Below are 18,387 nucleotides of genomic sequence, written 5' to 3' on the forward strand. Positions count from 1 at the left end.
CCCTCAGTCACGTCTCTTTGGTCCCATTTAGTTGTGCAAAGTTATTTCTTAATGTAGACGTAGTCAACTCAAGGTGCGCCAAACTTTATGCCGAAAACATGAGGTAGAAAATAAAAAGTAATTCGGGAGCCACTTCTCACACGTCTGCTCGCTACATGCTCAAACCGGAAGTCAGTTTAAGTATATTACAGCTACTCAAACCAATCCAGTGCTTGACAATTGAATAGCTCTGTATTGCAGTAATGCACTTTGTTTTTTTACCTTCATAATAGAGTATAAAATAACAAACCCTCGTCGTTGCAGCCTTTGCCTGAGGTACCTGAATGAACTGTCTGTATTCTGCTCAGTGATCTTTTGAGCAGATCACATTTATTCTTGTGCCTTGAAAAGCACAATACTACTCTTCCCCATACTTATTATTATTCTGCCGTACGTTTTCGGCGCGCTACTCCTCCCGCAGTTTTGGTCGTGTGGCGGGGGTTGCGAACAAAAATGAATGGAGCTCTCAATGGGAATTTTAGGTTGCACGACAACGCCACCTTGGGAATTGCACCCAAGGAATTATTTTACACTGACCAAAAACACAGGTTCGTTCCACTCGACAGGCAAGACACGTGGTTCCCAGTTTACAAAAATACTTTATTTAATAAATATATATATCATTATAAAAAAATAGCATTCATCCCAATAAATGAAAAAGGGAGCCTAATCAGGGGCTGAGGCCTACTGGTGGGGAAAGAGCAGGTGAAGGGGAAGGGGACTCAACAAAGTTAAATTAAAGAAAAAGGGTTCACCCAGACACACGTGGCAGTCACACACTGTGGTATCACCAAATCCAAGGAAGCACAGCACACAAGAAGGAGGGACACCACCACCCACGTCACCAGCACCACCACCAGCCTGCAGCCACTGAGAAGGGAAAACAAAAGTTACAATGGAAGTATTTAACACAAAATATAAATAATATAATAAAAACAATATACAACATAAAGCAGGAAATAGTTAACCAATTAAGCTTACCAAGCTAGTTAATCAAAACAATAAACAAAACAAGAAATACAAAAATAAGGGATTAACTCCTCACCATCGTTCAGCTAAAATAAAAAGAGATAAACAGATTAAAAGTATAGTGTCTGCAGTTCACCATGCAAGCCGGCTGTAGCCAGAAGCCACCAAGCAGCCAGAGCCGCAGAACACGGCAGCAAGGAATAAGTGACTGCAGAGGCAAAGCAGGGGACAATGTCCCATACAGCAGCAGAGACACAGCTATGCAGCTAGCAGTAGGGGCACAACAGCAGACATATAGTCGACAAAGCGGTATAAACACAGCAACCGTGTGTTTAACGGCAGAGGCAAAGCGGTGCGGACAAAGCAATGTAAATAAATCAGTGTAGACAAAGCATAGACAAAACACCGACAAAGCAGCGACAAGGCAGAGACAAAGCAGAGACAAAACAGAGACAAAACAGCAGCGGTCCCAATCAGCTGGTGGTGAAGGCACGTGAATCGCCACCTGTAGATTTCGGCCAGCTGACGAGCATTCCCTGTCAATAAACATACCATTAGCATAGCTAAACTACATTAATCAAAGCTTTTGAGAGTTAGATTTAAGGTAGCATACCTGTTTTCAAAGTCAAACCTGCACAGGGAGAGGGAGGGGAGAGAGAGACCCACACGGCAGCGGACATCTACCTGTGACCACACTAGCGTTAGCTACAGGATAGCATTCGGTGTAACACAGAGAGAGAGAACACTTACCACCGCCAGAGAGAACCAAGGTCTAAACGGAGCATGGAGCACAAAGCACGGGGCACTCGGTCGCTGCTCTGCAGTGAAAACACGCAGGCTTTAAGCAACAGGACACAGTAAAAGATGAAACAGAGCAGTAGCCGCAGCAGCGGCATGGAGCATTACCTGCACAGGCAAACACCTGACCCGGAAATTATGCGTTAGTGAGCGTGCGAGAAGGAGGGCCGTACTTATATACTGCCGCCCCAATGGTCAGCAGGTGCAATTAACTGCCGCATGACAGCCCTATGTCTATGCTGCTACATTCTACCCCGCCTCCTTGGATCGTCGTCCCGACGATCAACAAAGTGAGGCTAGTACAACAAGCTAACTCCAAGGTCTAAACAAGGCAGATACTGAGTTGGACACAGAAGCAGGAGGATTAGCGGCACAAGCATCTCCAGCAGACCGTGGGAAATGATGCACATTTGAATGCTGACCAGCCGTTTGACGTGTGGTCCGGCGTGGGCCCATGTTACTGGAATCAGGACAAGTGACAGAGGGAAGGACTAGAGATGTTAATGCTCCGGACGGTGCTGCAGGCACTTGAGACACAGCTGATCTGGTGGAGGGCATGGCAGAAATGGCCACATAAGATGGTTGGTCTAAGATCAACAAATCATACTCAAATGAAGGCTCCTCTGCTGGGGGTGATTCCTCGCCAGAGGTAGAGTTATGAGAAGTGGCATGACCAGGTGAGTCCACCATTACAACAGCCTTCAGCCTAGTGCGGTGGACCTGTCTGACTTTGGTCTCGTTGTCCATTGGCGCAATAGTATACACCGCGCCGCCTTCTTTAGGCATTCTCAACACCCGATACTTCACAGAACTCCACCGATCCCGGATCTTCTGGGGCCCCCTAGTACTTAAGTCACGCAAATACACAAGCTGCCCTTCCTGCAATGGCAAATCTCTGACATGCTGATCGTGAACTCGCTTCCGCCGATCAGCAGCATGTTTCAAGCGCTCTCGTGCTCCTTCAAATGCTACTTGCAAACGGGCTTGGTGCTCTTGAACCCACTCATGGATAGAGCCACCAACAGGGCTCTCAACTCGACCCAACAAGAAATCAATGGGCAGTCTGGGTTCCTGCCCGAACATCAGGAAAAAGGGTGACTCTCCGGTTGACTGGTGGGGAGTTGTGTTATAACAATACAACACCTGAGGCAGACACACATGCCAATCCCTTTTCCGGGACACTGGCAAGGTACGCAGCAAGTTGTGGAGCGTCCGGTTAAAACGCTCGCACTGACCATTTCCTTCCGGATGGTATGGGGTAGTGCGTGATTGTACAATCCCATACAGGTCACACAACTGCTGAATGAGGGTGCTTTCAAAGTTACGGCCCTGGTCAGAATGCAAACGAGCAGGGACGCCAAACTTATAAAACCACTCCGACACCAAAACCCTGGCCACAGTAGCAGCACGCTGATCCCGAGTAGGGATAGCCACCGTGTACTTACTAAAAACATCTGTAAGCACCAAAACATTCTCTAAACCATTCTGGGCTGGTTCTAGAGTCGTGTAATCGATGGCAAGGATTTCATTAGGGCGGGAAGCCAAGAGATGCCCCATGAAGCTATGTGCTTTTGGATGCACATCTTTGGCCACTTGACACCGCTCACATCTCTGACACCATTGAGCCACCTCGGAAGACATACCAGGCCAGTAGCATCGGGACCGAAGGAGCGCCAATGTTCGCTCCACCCCCTGGTGACCATGCTCCTGGTGCACCTGGGTCAGAACCTGATCTACCCATGCTTTTGGCAACAACAACTGAAACATGGCTTCGGCTCCATCAGGACGACACACCCTTCGGTACAGGACACCGTCCCTCTCCAGTAGGCGATCCCACTGCCTGAGCAAGACCAGCGTGGGCTGCGAGAGCCGTGCCCGCTCCTCACCACTGGTACGCTGGTTCTCCCTCCAAAAAGGCAACAGTTCCTGTATCACAGGGTCAGACTGCTGAGCGAGATGGAGTTCAGAACAAGTGTGCTGGGGCAAGGCGGCAGTGGCAGCCTGGGTCGCCTCTGCCTTTCCCAACCCCAGAGCTTGCTGCAAAGAATTGGGCATCGCAGTGCCTGGAAGCATCGCAGCGACATCCTGGGGACCAGGTGGATGCTGACGTGAGAGAGCATCTGCGTTAGTGTTGCTCTTCCCTGAACGGTACTTTATCTCGAAGTCAAAAGAAGCTAACTGGGCGGCCCACCTCTGCTCAGTAGCAGCCAGCTTAGCCGAAGACAAATGACTAAGGGGGTTGTTATCAGTGTACACCACACATTTGTTACCCAACAAGTACTCTCGAAATTTCTCCGTCATGGCCCACTTAAGGGCCAAAAACTCGAGTTTCATGGAGCTGTAATTTACCATGTTCCTCTCGGTGGGTCGCAGGCCCCTGCTAGCGTAGGCTATAGGCCTCACCTTGCCTGCCTGAGCCTGGGAAAGGACTGCACCCAAGCCACCATAGCTTGCATCAACTTCCAAGATGAAGGGAAGAGAAAAGTCTGCATAAGCCAACACTGGTGCCATGGTGAGCTTAGCTTTCAGTGTTTCAAAGCTCTGGTTACACTCATCATCCCAACACCTAGACAGCCGCTGCTCAGTCTTCTTATTGGTCTTAGTGCCACCACATTCGGCCACCACCCTATGCAGAGGAGCTGCCAGTTTGGCAAATCCTTCCACGAAGCGCCGATAGTAACTGGCAAAACCAAGAAAGGAACGAAGCTCTGAGGCAGTGGTAGGAATCGGCCAATTGGCAACCACGTCAATCTTGCCTGGATCTGTGGAGACACCGTCGGCCGAAATCACATGGCCCAAATAATTCACCTCTTTACGAAAGAATGAGCACTTACTGAGCTTGGCCTTGAGGCCCTCATGCCGAAGTCTTTCCAGCACCACCTGGAGCCTCTCCACATGCTGTTCCACAGTAGAGGAAAACACCACAATATCATCCAGATATAACAGCAAGGACTGACACTGCTGGTCACCAAAGATGCGTTGCATTAACCTCTGGAAAGTGCTGGGCGCGTTACAGAGCCCAAAAGGCATTCTGTTCCATTCGAACAAACCAAAAGGGGTGCAAAAAGCAGTCTTCGGCCGGTCAGCCTCAGTGACTGGCACCTGGTTATAACCACTGGTCAAGTCCAGGGTTGAGAACCAGCGAGCACCCGACAAGGCATCCAATGACTCCTCTATACGTGGCAGAGGAAAGGCATCTCTTCGGGTCTTACTATTGAGCTGCCTATAGTCAACACACATGCGCATGCTGCCATCTTTCTTTCGTACCAACACGATAGGGGACGCATAGGGGCTGCTACTCTCCCGAATGATTTGAGATGAGAGTAGACGATTGATGTGCTCCTTCACCACCTCATACTCTGAGGGTGGGATGCGCCTATGGCGCTGCCTCACTGGAGTATCGTCTACCAAAGGGATGTCATGGGAGATTAGATTTGTACAGCCCAGATCAGTATCATCGATGGAAAAGACTGAGGAATACTGTTGAAGCAGGGACTTCACTGGACCCTGTTCCTCCACAGACAAAGGTGACAAATCCACACTCTCCACCTGCTGCACACTAGGGGAAGCGGTCTGAGAAGACACGGTGGCCACACCCGATGGCACCTCAGTGACCCCGGAAGGAAGGCTGACCACATTCACAAAATCCAGTGTGCCGACAACAGTGCGGGGGTACAAAACAACATCATTACAGCCAACATTAATGACAGGTATGTAGGCGGTGCCCCTGATGACACGAACCAAAGAAGGGGAAGCAAGCAACCCAGCAGGTAAACCAGCCTCTAAAGGCTCGATGAGCACCGTAGACCCGGAGTACTGCTCAGAACATGTGGCTGCCACGATTTTCATTACCCCACCAGGAATCTGCCAACCCCTCTTACCCCTGACCTTCACTTTCCCGGGAACATCCTGGGACGCGACATCGCTAACACGATGGCACTGTTGCAGTGCCTGCACAACTGGCTCAGGGGCCTTTGAGATACAGACCTGGGAAAACAACGTTTCCCCATACTGGCCAAAAAGTTCCTGGTAGCACTTGCGGATCACGTTCATCCCCAAAATACCCGGCACTTTAGAAGGCACCCCACCAGGTAGGTCCCTCACTACCAACACACCACAGTGGGGCATCAGTTTACCACAAAGTTGCACGTCAAGCTCCAAGTACCCAAGGTAAGGAATAGTCAGACCGTTGGCAGCTCTAAGCTCCAACCAGTGACAAGAACGGAGACGCTCCTGGCCCCAAGGCTCGAGATGCTGGCGGAAAAAGCTCTCAGAAATAGTAGACACCATGGAGCCGGTGTCTACCAGACAAGGAACCTTCACTCCACCCATGTCCACATCTAAATGGGGACACGACGAAATCAATCCAGACGCATCCAAATCGCGTGAAGCAGCTTGTGAGCCAGTAGCAGCCCCACCCAAACTGTGACTCTGCAGTTTGGTGGGTACTAGTTTTCCGACCCAGAAGCAAAATGAGACTGCCTACCAGGATTAGATGGAGGCTGTGAATGGGATTGTGAGCGGGGAGCATGCACTCTACACTCCCTCGCAAAATGGCCAGGCTGATTGCAGCGCCTGCATAGCATTGGGCCAGTACGAGGTGGGTGACTGTGCTGATGAGAGACCTGCAGCCGGGCAATGCTTTCAGTGAGCTTATTAAGCTGCTCTTGCTGACGCTGTAGCATCTCCCTCATCTCACCCATCTCTGACACGGGGGGGGAAGAAACGCCCTGCGGGTTACCTTGAACACCATACTGAACACCAAACACTAAGGGGACTGAATGACTGCGGCCCCTCACACCGCTGGGTAGACCTTCAAGCTCCCACTGAATCGCCTCTGCTCTAACAGCAAGCAGGGTGTAATTGGGCTGTCTACGCACTAACTGCTTCAACTCACGACGCAGGGCACTGTCCAGCACATGCTCAACAAATTGGTCTCTCAAAAGAGCTTCTGCATTTGGCACTTCAGTAGGTGCACGCTGCTTCACCTTCTCCATGAGGCCCATCAAAGCAAGGGAGAACTCCTGAAGAGTCTCTCCCTCCTGCTGCCTTCTGGAGAAGAAAGCCTTCTGCAGAGCAACATAAGACTCCAAGCACCCGTACAGCTCCTGTAAAATAGCCAATACTCTATCAGGGTCCTCTCTCTCTGTGCTAGGACGATACTTTAGCTCCTCCCTAGCTTCACCCTCTAGGTGGTCAAACAGGAAAAAGGCCTGGTCAGACCGGGATAAACGCCGGGACCTCATACACGCCTGTATTTCCTCCCTCCACTCACTCAACCCCATACCCGTCCTTCCCCTAAAAACAGGACACTTCCTATCACGGGGCACAAACACCAGCCTCTCTGTTACAGGGACACTGGAAGTAGAAGGGGCAGTAGGTGGCACAAAAGAGGTGGACGGTAAGGCACTAGAGCCAGCCTGTTCCTGTCGTAACCGCTCATTATCAGCCTTTAACTGTTTAATCAGATCTCTAAGTTCCTGTAACTCTTCCTCCATAGCTACAATGAAGCTCAAACTACTACCTAGGCCTAATCTGCTATACCAAATCTCACCAAAACTGGCACGAAGGTCCACTGGAAACCACTGCTGCTTTGTCTCTTTAAATTCGTGCAGATGCCTACAAGAAAAACAACATTAGTACACCAGAGAAAAAAAACACAAGGAAAAAAAAAAAAACCCACAAGGAACACACGTCTTTGCCTGTTGGAAGAGTAGGTCCTGCCGACAACGCCAGATTGTGGCGGGGGTTGCGAACAAAAATGAATGAGCTCTCAATGGGAATCTTAGGTTGCACGACAACGCCACCTTGGGAATTGCACCCAAGGAATTATTTTACACTGACCAAAAACACAGGTTCGTTCCACTCGACAGGCAAGACACGTGGTTCCCAGTTTACAAAAATACTTTATTTAATAAATATATATATCATTATAAAAAAATAGCATTCATCCCAATAAATGAAAAAGGGAGCCTAATCAGGGGCTGAGGCCTACTGGTGGGGAAAGAGCAGGTGAAGGGGAAGGGGACTCAACAAAGTTAAATTAAAGAAAAAGGGTTCACCCAGACACACGTGGCAGTCACACACTGTGGTATCACCAAATCCAAGGAAGCACAGCACACAAGAAGGAGGGACACCACCACCCACGTCACCAGCACCACCACCAGCCTGCAGCCACTGAGAAGGGAAAACAAAAGTTACAATGGAAGTATTTAACACAAAATATAAATAATATAATAAAAACAATATACAACATAAAGCAGGAAATAGTTAACCAATTAAGCTTACCAAGCTAGTTAATCAAAACAATAAACAAAACAAGAAATACAAAAATAAGGGATTAACTCCTCACCATCGTTCAGCTAAAATAAAAAGAGATAAACAGATTAAAAGTATAGTGTCTGCAGTTCACCATGCAAGCCGGCTGTAGCCAGAAGCCACCAAGCAGCCAGAGCCGCAGAACACAGCAGCAAGGAATAAGTGACTGCAGAGGCAAAGCAGGGGACAATGTCCCATACAGCAGCAGAGACACAGCTATGCAGCTAGCAGTAGGGGCACAACAGCAGACATATAGTCGACAAAGCGGTATAAACACAGCAACCGTGTGTTTAACGGCAGAGGCAAAGCGGTGCGGACAAAGCAATGTAAATAAATCAGTGTAGACAAAGCATAGACAAAACACCGACAAAGCAGCGACAAGGCAGAGACAAAGCAGAGACAAAACAGAGACAAAACAGCAGCGGTCCCAATCAGCTGGTGGTGAAGGCACGTGAATCGCCACCTGTAGATTTCGGCCAGCTGACGAGCATTCCCTGTCAATAAACATACCATTAGCATAGCTAAACTACATTAATCAAAGCTTTTGAGAGTTAGATTTAAGGTAGCATACCTGTTTTCAAAGTCAAACCTGCACAGGGAGAGGGAGGGAGAGAGAGACCCACACGGCAGCGGACATCTACCTGTGACCACACTAGCGTTAGCTACAGGATAGCATTCGGTGTAACACAGAGAGAGAGAACACTTACCACCGCCAGAGAGAACCAAGGTCTAAACGGAGCATGGAGCACAAAGCACGGGGCACTCGGTCGCTGCTCTGCAGTGAAAACACGCAGGCTTTAAGCAACAGGACACAGTAAAAGATGAAACAGAGCAGTAGCCGCAGCAGCGGCATGGAGCATTACCTGCACAGGCAAACACCTGACCCGGAAATTATGCGTTAGTGAGCGTGCGAGAAGGAGGGCCGTACTTATATACTGCCGCCCCAATGGTCAGCAGGTGCAATTAACTGCCGCATGACAGCCCTATGTCTATGCTGCTACAGTCGCACGTACACAAAAAAGGTATCAAAACGTGCGGCTCATGCGGGAATGGTGTGCTATGACTTTTCTAAGCGTTTCACCAAAATACGGTCACAAATGTCGCTCTACAGAAATAATTTATAGATAGAAACGTAGGTAAATCCGTTGGGGTCGCAGTGATACCACTGCTGAAGCTGTCAGACAAATAGTTTTGGCGGGAGACGCACTGATGCGCCAGCAACACCCTCTCACGGCCCCGTCTACTCCCATGTTAAATGTAGAGGACAAATCTTGAAAGGAGCCCGTTGAACCTCTCCTTTCTCAATGTCCCGAGGTCACATTTTTTAACTTCAGCCACTGAAACTCGGCAGTCCTATGGTCAACAAGATGACGACGCTCACGGTCTTTTCGGTTTTCATTTCGGTCGGTCCTGGCCATGGGTTCGAGGGGATTCATTTTAAATGTTTCTGTCTCTCTCAAGAGTTAGAGACAGACAGAGAGCGCACACAGCTGCAGTGGCCTCCCCTGGTTGCCATGACAACCAAAGCCTGCCTGTGAACACACACATACACGCACACACATAGCTAGCTACAGAGGAGTATTAAGGTATTAACAAGCAAACAATTTAAAGCTGAATGATTTTAATATTAACACAAAATGAGTGCAATACACCTTAAATATTTTACCCTACCATGAGCTGTTCTTTAATTTACATTAGCAGCACGTCTGTGTGAAAGAGCGTCTGCAGCCCGGACATCGAGCTCATCGCCGTCGGACTTCGTCCATGTTGTCTGCCACGGGAACTTTCCAGTGTTGTCGCCATCACTGTCTATATTCCTCACAGTGGTCTTCATCATCATCATCACTGTTTACATTTATGATGTCCTATTTATTCTCCTGTACAGCACTTTGGTCAACTTTGGTTGTTTTTAAAGTGCTTAACAAATAAAGTTGGATTGGATAATAGGCGAATAGCGGTTAGCTAGCGATTAGCATCATTGGAGATTTTGGCTCATCCTGCATTAGCCTTGTATTGAATAAAATGAAATTGTGTCCTGACATTGATTTGGGGTGGTTTAGACGTGAAGTGGAGAGGAGTCTGGTGTAGTGGGAAAATGCTTTCAGGGATAAGGTTCTGCAACATGAAGCAAACTATATTATGGTGTCCATTGCTTTTCTTACATTACCATCTTACATTACAGAGTTTTAACTGAACCCATTTATTGTCTGGACTTTGTTCATTCAAACCACACCTAAACAGACAGAATATCACAGCAATGTCACAGATCAACTATTGACAGTGTCAAATTGCTTTACAAGGTGATAAAAAAAAATAAAAGACGTATAGGAAAAAAAAAAATTTGTCTTTATGTCACACTGTAGTTTGACTATATTTAAAAGGTCCAGTTAGATTTAATAGTATATCTAGCAGTGTAGCTGCAGATCGTAACTCAATATCTCAACATCAGAGCAAAGTGGCATGGCCCATACCAGATCAAGCAGGAGATGGGTGTTGTACCATACCAGATCCACATGCCTAAACAGAAACAGCTATACCAAACCTTCCATATCAACATGGAACTTGAGAAGCAATTGCACCTGGACCACCTGTGTGAGAAGAAGAGGATGGAGCTTCTCAAGATTTTGCCTCTCCACTTTTTCCTGGAGACCCGTGGGTGCACAGAGGTGGTCCAGCACAATATTATGCTGAAGGACCCCAAGCCCCCCTTTGACAGCCTGTCTACAGGGTTCCAGGGCACCTGCAACCAGTACTGAAGAAAGAGCTGGAGATGATGAGGAAGATGGGTGTTATACAACCTTCTTCCAGTGAATGGAGCACCTGGTCATCTTAGTCCCCAAAAAGGACAGCACCTTGAGGTTCTGTTTGGACTTTAGAAAGGTAAATGGGGTCAGTAAACTGGACTTGTATCTGATGCCAAGACTCCATGACCTTGTTGAGAGAATAGGCGTTGCAAGGTACATCAGCAAGGGATATTGGCAGGTTCTTGTCATTGGGTTTATTTCAAACTCCTCAAAAACTCAGTCGTAGTCTGCAGGTATTGTTGGTGCGATTTATTGTTGGCCCCCTCAAGGTGAAAAACTTTTTTAAACTTTTTAAAAATTTAATGAAAGTGGTCAAAAATGGAAAACTTGGAAAAAGACTGTATTACGCCCTTGTTTGGCCAGCCAGTCTCCTAATGTGAGACAGCAGTGCAACTTTGCAGCGCTCTTCCATCACTAATGGTAAGTTACATATGAATGTATGGATAAATAAACGTAGAACTCCCAAGTGTGCACCCTTGGTTGGGCTAGGGGAAAAAGAGACTCAGTACTTGGGTTTTGTGCTGGGGGATGGGGTACTGGGTCCACAAATGGCAAAGGTCATCAAGAGCCATCAAATTGGCTGAGGCCCAAAACAAAATCCAAGGTGAAGTTTTTCCTTGGTCTGGTGGGGTGGAATTGACGGTTCATCCAAAACTTTTCCACTCTTGTTGATGTGTTAGAAGCAGGAAAAATGGGCAGTGTGAGAATTTGAGCAACTTTGACAAGGGCCAAATTGTGATGGCTAGACAACTAGGTCAGACCATCTCCAAAACTGCAGCTCTTGTGGGGTGTTCCCGGTTTGCAGTGGTCAGTACCTATTAAAAGTGGTCCAAGGAAGGAAAAGTGGTGAACCGGAGACAGGGTGTACATGGGTGACCGGGCGAGCCGCCTTGTTTCCTTCTACGGACGAGTTGAAACCGTGTAGCCAATGAGCGCAGCTCAACCCGGCAGTACGTCACCTCTGCTGGCTCTGTCTAACCATCATGGCGACAGCCAAAACTCCAAACTTAAGGCTTCAGAACAGTACTCAACAAACCAAAGGGGGATGTCACAATAGTTTCATACTGGTTGTTAAACATGAAGTTCGCCTGTCAGGGACAGGCAGCAAACCCTTCTTTCTTTAGCATGCTTTAGCAGTTGATTTAATTAGCAATTTTTGCTAATATTTAAAGGTGCAATGCTTACATGTAATGTGATAAAGAACAAGGCAAGTAATGGTGATAACATATTCTATTGAGTTTAAGTTGTGTGGCACCTCTTCACACTCTTTGCTGCAGACTAAGAACTGCCAAACTTGAGCTGGTATTTTCCATCTGAATAAGTAGGAATTTTTTCTAAGGGAGAGATCAAATGGATCTAATTTGACTTAATCATTTTCTGGTTTGAATGAGTTGTCCTTGTTTTCTGTGCTGGCTGGTGATTCAGGCATGCTAATGGATGATATATTAGAACATAAAACCAATAAGGAAATGTTGGCCAATGTGTGGGAACTGAAATCAACACTGCACCCAACCTTTACATTTGTGCATTTAACCTTTTTATGAAGACAAAACACAATGTAATACAGGACCGCTGAACTGACAGTCTTCTTCTATTTTTGATAATTTAATTTGGGTGTTGCCTTTTTTAAACCCTTTATATGTCTAACTGTATTTTTTAAACTTTTTTCTTGCATTCTCTCCTCTGTCTGAGGTGCAATACAGTACAAAAGAATGCACATAACATAACAAGCAGTAAAATCTTGAAATCAATTCTATAACTCACAGGTACCGGTACCAGTGATGGGCTTGCAATGATTCGTGTGAAGTGGTCCCTTCTCTTAGAAAGTGTAAAAAGCCTGTCAGCAGTGTTTTGTATAAGTTGCAGTCTTTGCTGATAGCAGAATTAAGTGCTTTGCAATAGTTAAATCTGAAGGAGATAGAAGCATGGATGACCAATTTGTAGATCTGCAGAGGAAAGTAAAGATCTGATTAGCTAGACAAAGCAGGGCTTCACCACTTTAGTCACCTGAGCATCATATGACAACTCAGAGTAAAAAGTAACACCTAGGTTGCAGGCCTCTTTTTTAACGTTATTAAATAAGGCACCCGGACTAGATAAGAAATTATTAATACTGCTAGAGCTGAGGCCAGAAGGGGTTATTATACCTTATTTAATATTTGAAGTCATTCAACTACAAGAAATGTTTGGACATCCTATTATTATCTTCAGTGAGGCAAGAGAGACTAAAGGATACACTGGACATTAATTTGCATCTGCATAGCAATTAATGAATTTTATGCCCACAAATGAATTCACTTTGTTTATCTTCTGAAGCTGTCCCATAAATATCTGTGATACAACTTCATAGTCATTTGAAACACCATATGTGTAACCATATTTGAGGCAAAGTTTAAATCATTTAATTGCAGGTCAATTCAGTGTGCTTAACATTAAAATGTATACAGCAACAAGTAACACATACAGGAAATACAAAAGTGCTCAGTACTTCCCTACCACAGTTTTATTTGAGGAAGAATGCAAATATTTTTTAGTTTACTTCAGTTAACGGTACATTGCTGTGTATCAAAATTACAGAAGCACTCCACACAGTGTGTATCTATCAGTCAGTAGGATATAACTTATCACTCCTAAGTGAAATCTGCCTGGTAAACAAGCCCAGAATATTTTCATATGCAAATACTGAAAGATTAGGTGTGTCTGTTTGCTGAGGAAATACTTCATGTACTTCTACTATTGCCTTCTACAAAGCTTCAAAAGGACTTTTTTTTTATCATGGTCACACTGAAAAGATGTTTTGAGTTACAGATGTTATTAGGTCAATCTTATACCAGACAAAATAGGTATGTAGAAATGTCATCACATTAAGACAATTGATGGTCAATGCATTATAACATGCTGCCATGTACTTCAATAGAAAGCTCTTTTTCATCTCTGACAAGCTCGACTATTGATGTTGCACATTGCATTGCAGCAGTGTCCATCAACATCACAAAATTACAATAAACAATAAACAATAAAAACAGAGAAAATTGCTTAGAACAGCTGTTACCCTTCATCTCCTTCAATGTGATTAATTTTCACTTAATAGTTTAGCAGTTTGAGTATCTTTAACAACCTCAACAGTTTTCAGTTCTTTACTTCACCTCTCCATAGATCACAGTTTTAGCCTACAAAGGGTTAATGTGTGCAGCAAAGGAGTCAGTCAGAGCAGAGTTGTCTATTGAGCTTTAAAGCCTAGGCTTCTTAGTCTTGTTTTGCTTTGTAAATGATCTGCTATCAAGGCTTGAATATGCTTGGAGAAAGATCACAACCCGGTATAAAACTTGAGTTTTTTTTGCTCAGCTAGCTTCTGGATAATTCCATACTCATGAGATCCCGGATGTACTCCAGTTTTTAACTTTTTGTTTTGGAGTTTTTCCCAGTAATGACTCCAGTTTCCATCTTTGTCTGCTCCATAACCGAACACGTCGACCTGGAAATACAAAAATCAACATATAATAACCAACCTAAGCTGTCATCGAAATGGCAGAAGAAAGTAAAACTTGGTTAGACCTCATTCAGTTGAGACTGTCCTCACCAGGATAACAGCAAGAGCCTAAAATATTTACCTTTCCCTGACAAGAGGTCACTGTCAACATGGCAAAAGTAAAGATAGACCTTTAACCATCTACTTTTTGTGTCTAAACTCAGTCTACCATGACTATCACAATAGAGGTGTGTTTTGGAATGCAAAAAAAACAGCATTAATGCTGATTAAAACAGCTGCCCCTTTTATTTATGTATAATTCTCATAACTGGCTGCAGGTAGACGTGCACCAGCTTCCATGGAGACAGCTCTGCGTCACTTCACGCCACTGTCCTATTTCCAGCACTACTGCACCTGAAAAAAGGCTCACCTCATGCTATCGCTTGTGTGTACAACAATGAATGAGGAGAGATTAGTCGTTGAGATAGAGTAATATCCAGTGCTATACGACCCACGATCCTGTCGTTATAAAGACAATAGCAAAAAACACATTGCCTGTCGAGCCATAGTTCTGGAGATTCTCTTCATGTGAGTTTAAATAGTGGTGTCCACCCATGATTATAAGCTGATGTGTTTTTTTATATGAAAAAATAAAGTTATTGGCCTTCACATTTCAAAAGGTTCACATAAACATCTTATTTAATAAAAAATACAATTGTGTTCTTCTATATATTCAGAAAGAAAATAACTTTTGGCACAGATTTTAACCAATAAGAAAAATACTTTTGGTCTACTTCAGTTAACAGTGTACTGCTGTGTATCAAAATGACAGAGGCACTTGTACACTCCACATAGTGTGTATCTATCTATGTCAGTAACTATGAAAATAATCTATCATTCCTTCAAAGTGACATCTGCCTGGTAAACAAGCCCAGGAGATTTTCATATAATATGTAAAAACTGAAAGATTAGGTGTCTGATGGCTGAGCAAATACTTCCATTATTTGCAACCACAACTTACCTCATCACAAATATGCAGGGCAAGAACCAAAGCCATAAAGCCAGTGGATGGATACCTGCCCTTCTTTTCCAGCCAGATGTCATGAACATACCACATGAACGCTGGATTGAGCACCATCACCTGTTATGAATCAGAATGAGCCTTTAAACAATTACCTATTCAGCCAGTAGAGTCTGTTGTCAATTGTATTCAAAATAATACTCACCAAATCCTTGTTAGCTTTGATTTTTGATTTTACTGGCACATACGACCTGTTGAAAATACAATGAAGCATCAAACTCAACGTCCAAGGAACTACTTTACTAAAAAAATCCTTTCCCAGGATGGGTAAGGGTTAGACTTGTCAAAGAGATGTACTCAATTGAATTGCTATCAGGCACGTTGATGAGCCTCATTTGTTCTCTTTACAAAGAATGTTTACATGTTTGGAGTTGTTGTCCTCCTTTATAGAGGTAGTCCAAAGCCTGCTACTACAGCTCCTTACTGACTCCAGAAACAGATCAAAACTCCCACAATCAACCTCCAAGGAACTACTTTGCAAAAAAAAAAAAAAAATAAGAAAAACGATATAATAGGTATTCTAAATTAAACTAAAGCAGATATTTTTAATATGAAACCTTATCCTAGGATGGTTAAGCTTAGACTTGTCAAAGAAATGTTCTCAATAAAATTGCTATCAGGCACGTTGATTTTCAGGCACCCCCCCAACCATCCCCTCCCAAGGCAAATGCACACGGTCCATCTTTGCAACTGGTTGAGGCTGTAGCTTTGCCAGTTAAAGTTCTCCAAAGCGAATTTGCATGCAGTAATATACATTAGAGATCTACATACTGGGGCAAATGATCACATAGTATAGTTCATGAATTTGAAAAGTTTATTAAAAAAAGGACTCACGTTCCAGAAAATCCTGTGGTGGTGGCCTTCATTAGCCACTCAAGATCCTGTATCTTGAATGGAAACAGCACAAGATGGGTGGTAGTATCTAAGTCCATGGCACTCTCTGGATACATGATATGATGAGTTGTTCTGCTCCCAACATCTGCTTCATAGCCTTTGGTACGACCACTGTTCATTCTAAATAGTACAGATGGATATATTCATATATGTCAGTCTCCTATGCATACATTCTTAGGGGACTGCTTGAATTTTTACTTTTCATTTTTGATGTTGAGGAAAAAATGTCCTTGTTTGTCCAAACACAGATGAAAAACAGGTTACGAACAACATTCCTTAGCTGGAGGATTTACCTTATGATGACGTCATGGAAATCTATCAGACGTCCATAATGTGATCCATTCAAATTACCAGAATTCCCCACCACAGCACAAGTCCTGGAGCGGTCAGGGCTTCGTTCTATAAAATCTGGACTGGATGGGAATGTCTGAAACAGCTTGTCCACTGTTTGCTTGTAGAAACTGTAGCTGCGCCTTTCAGCCTGTAAGCACTGAACATGCCAAACACAGACATTAAACCAGTTATGAGTTGTTTTGGAAAACAAAGTTTGACAGTGATGAGAATGTTAGAGACTGTTTTCTTGCATGGTGACAACTTACCTTCCACCAGTTGAAAGCGTACTCTGAGAGGTTGTGTTTTGCTGATAAAAATGGTTCAGCAGATTTGTTGGCACGCTGCAATAACCACTCATCTTCTACTAAACAAGTGTCACAAGCACAGGGCTTTCTGTCCTGAAACTGGAGGAGATATCCTGAAACATGTCCTTTCAAAAACACACCAATGCCAGTGATACAGAGCAGGAAAATGAGAACCTTTGCTTTTGATTTCATCTTGGCAGAGTGATGATGAGACTGGGAAACGATCTGTGAAGTGTATGGTGAAATACACAAGTGAGTCTGGAGTCATGAATGAGGTGTGATTTCTTAATAAGCTATAATAATAGCTTGCTACATAAACTCATCTTTTTATCAGGCAAATACAGCTGCCAGTCTTTATCAAATGAACATCACAGTATGACTTATTTCTTTCATCAGTAATTATAAAAACAAAAACTTTATTATAGACCTTTTTCACAGAAGCCATTTTGACATGCAATAGTCGGGTAAACACAGGTGTTACCAATTATACTAAATAAAGTTTCATCGTCTTTAATGTGGTAGAACCAGTTTCCAGTGAGCTGACATGTATAATAACAGCACCCTGACTCTGTTTGACCTGAATGGAACAAAACTGTAATTAGTATCATTGGTAACCTACTATTTCATGCCAAAATGACTGCTGTGAAAAAGATCATTTATCATTATCATTATTATTTGTATTTTTATTATTATATTATTATTTATTTATTTTAGAATGATTATAATATATATTTTGGTCCTACCTGATCAGAGAGTAATCCGCATCTACTCCAGTTAAACAGAGAGCGTCGGAGGGTGATGATGAGTTTCCAGTTAAGATCCGATTGATATGTTTTATAAATTCCAGGAAGAAGTATTTACAGAGGAGGATTGGTACATCTGTGGTGAAGGTGTGGAGAGGTGTGGCCTGGGCAAAGGTGTCCAAAATCCATACAAATGCTATGATGAAACATTTTCCGTGCAAATGTTCAGATATTTTCTCTCATTATGTGAATAATATATGCAGTAAATGTGTAAATAACCACCAGTAAAATGATATATTTCCGTCTCTATTTGGATCTAATTTTTATGCGGTCCTCCTCTGCGTCCTCCTGCTCCACACTGTGGCGAAAACAATAAGAAGAGGGAAAAGAACATCAGCTCTATCTCCACCAGGTCTAATATACACGTACAAAAAAGGATAAAGTGACATCAGTTTTCACTGGTCAGTTCTAGCACACATAAAAGCACGTCATCATAACGTCATAACTTGTCTTCATAAATGGCCAAGGCAATAACAACTTCCCTCACAAGAAGTGAAAATGTTTATTAAAGGTCTGGCACACATTGACAGCATCACCATCATCATCAAATCAAACACGCAGGGCAATACAGACA

General features: G+C 44.3%; 1 protein-coding gene and 1 long non-coding RNA gene across 2 annotated transcripts; both read right to left on the minus strand.

The window, feature by feature from the left end:
- Window positions 1-618: 618 nt before the first annotated feature.
- On the minus strand, window positions 619-1,656 carry LOC127358234 (uncharacterized). The gene is made up of 2 exons (XR_007882402.1): window positions 1,085-1,656; window positions 619-909 (listed from the first exon to the last, which is right to left on the minus strand). It is a non-coding gene; the product is annotated as an uncharacterized LOC127358234 (long non-coding RNA).
- Window positions 1,657-13,307: 11,651 nt separating this feature from the next.
- On the minus strand, window positions 13,308-18,033 carry LOC127358233 (CMP-N-acetylneuraminate-beta-galactosamide-alpha-2,3-sialyltransferase 1-like). The gene is made up of 7 exons (XM_051391200.1): window positions 17,754-18,033; window positions 16,972-17,235; window positions 16,666-16,862; window positions 16,313-16,492; window positions 15,624-15,669; window positions 15,419-15,538; window positions 13,308-14,403 (listed from the first exon to the last, which is right to left on the minus strand). Exons 2-7 carry the CDS (start codon window positions 17,200-17,202, stop codon window positions 14,236-14,238), a joined length of 942 nt encoding a protein of 313 aa, XP_051247160.1. The 5' UTR covers window positions 17,203-17,235; window positions 17,754-18,033; the 3' UTR covers window positions 13,308-14,235.
- Between the last annotated feature and the right edge of the window lie 354 nt (window positions 18,034-18,387).

The sequence above is a fragment of the Dicentrarchus labrax genome, unplaced genomic scaffold, assembly GCF_905237075.1.
Source record: "Dicentrarchus labrax unplaced genomic scaffold, dlabrax2021, whole genome shotgun sequence".
Classification (NCBI taxonomy): domain Eukaryota; kingdom Metazoa; phylum Chordata; class Actinopteri; family Moronidae; genus Dicentrarchus; species Dicentrarchus labrax.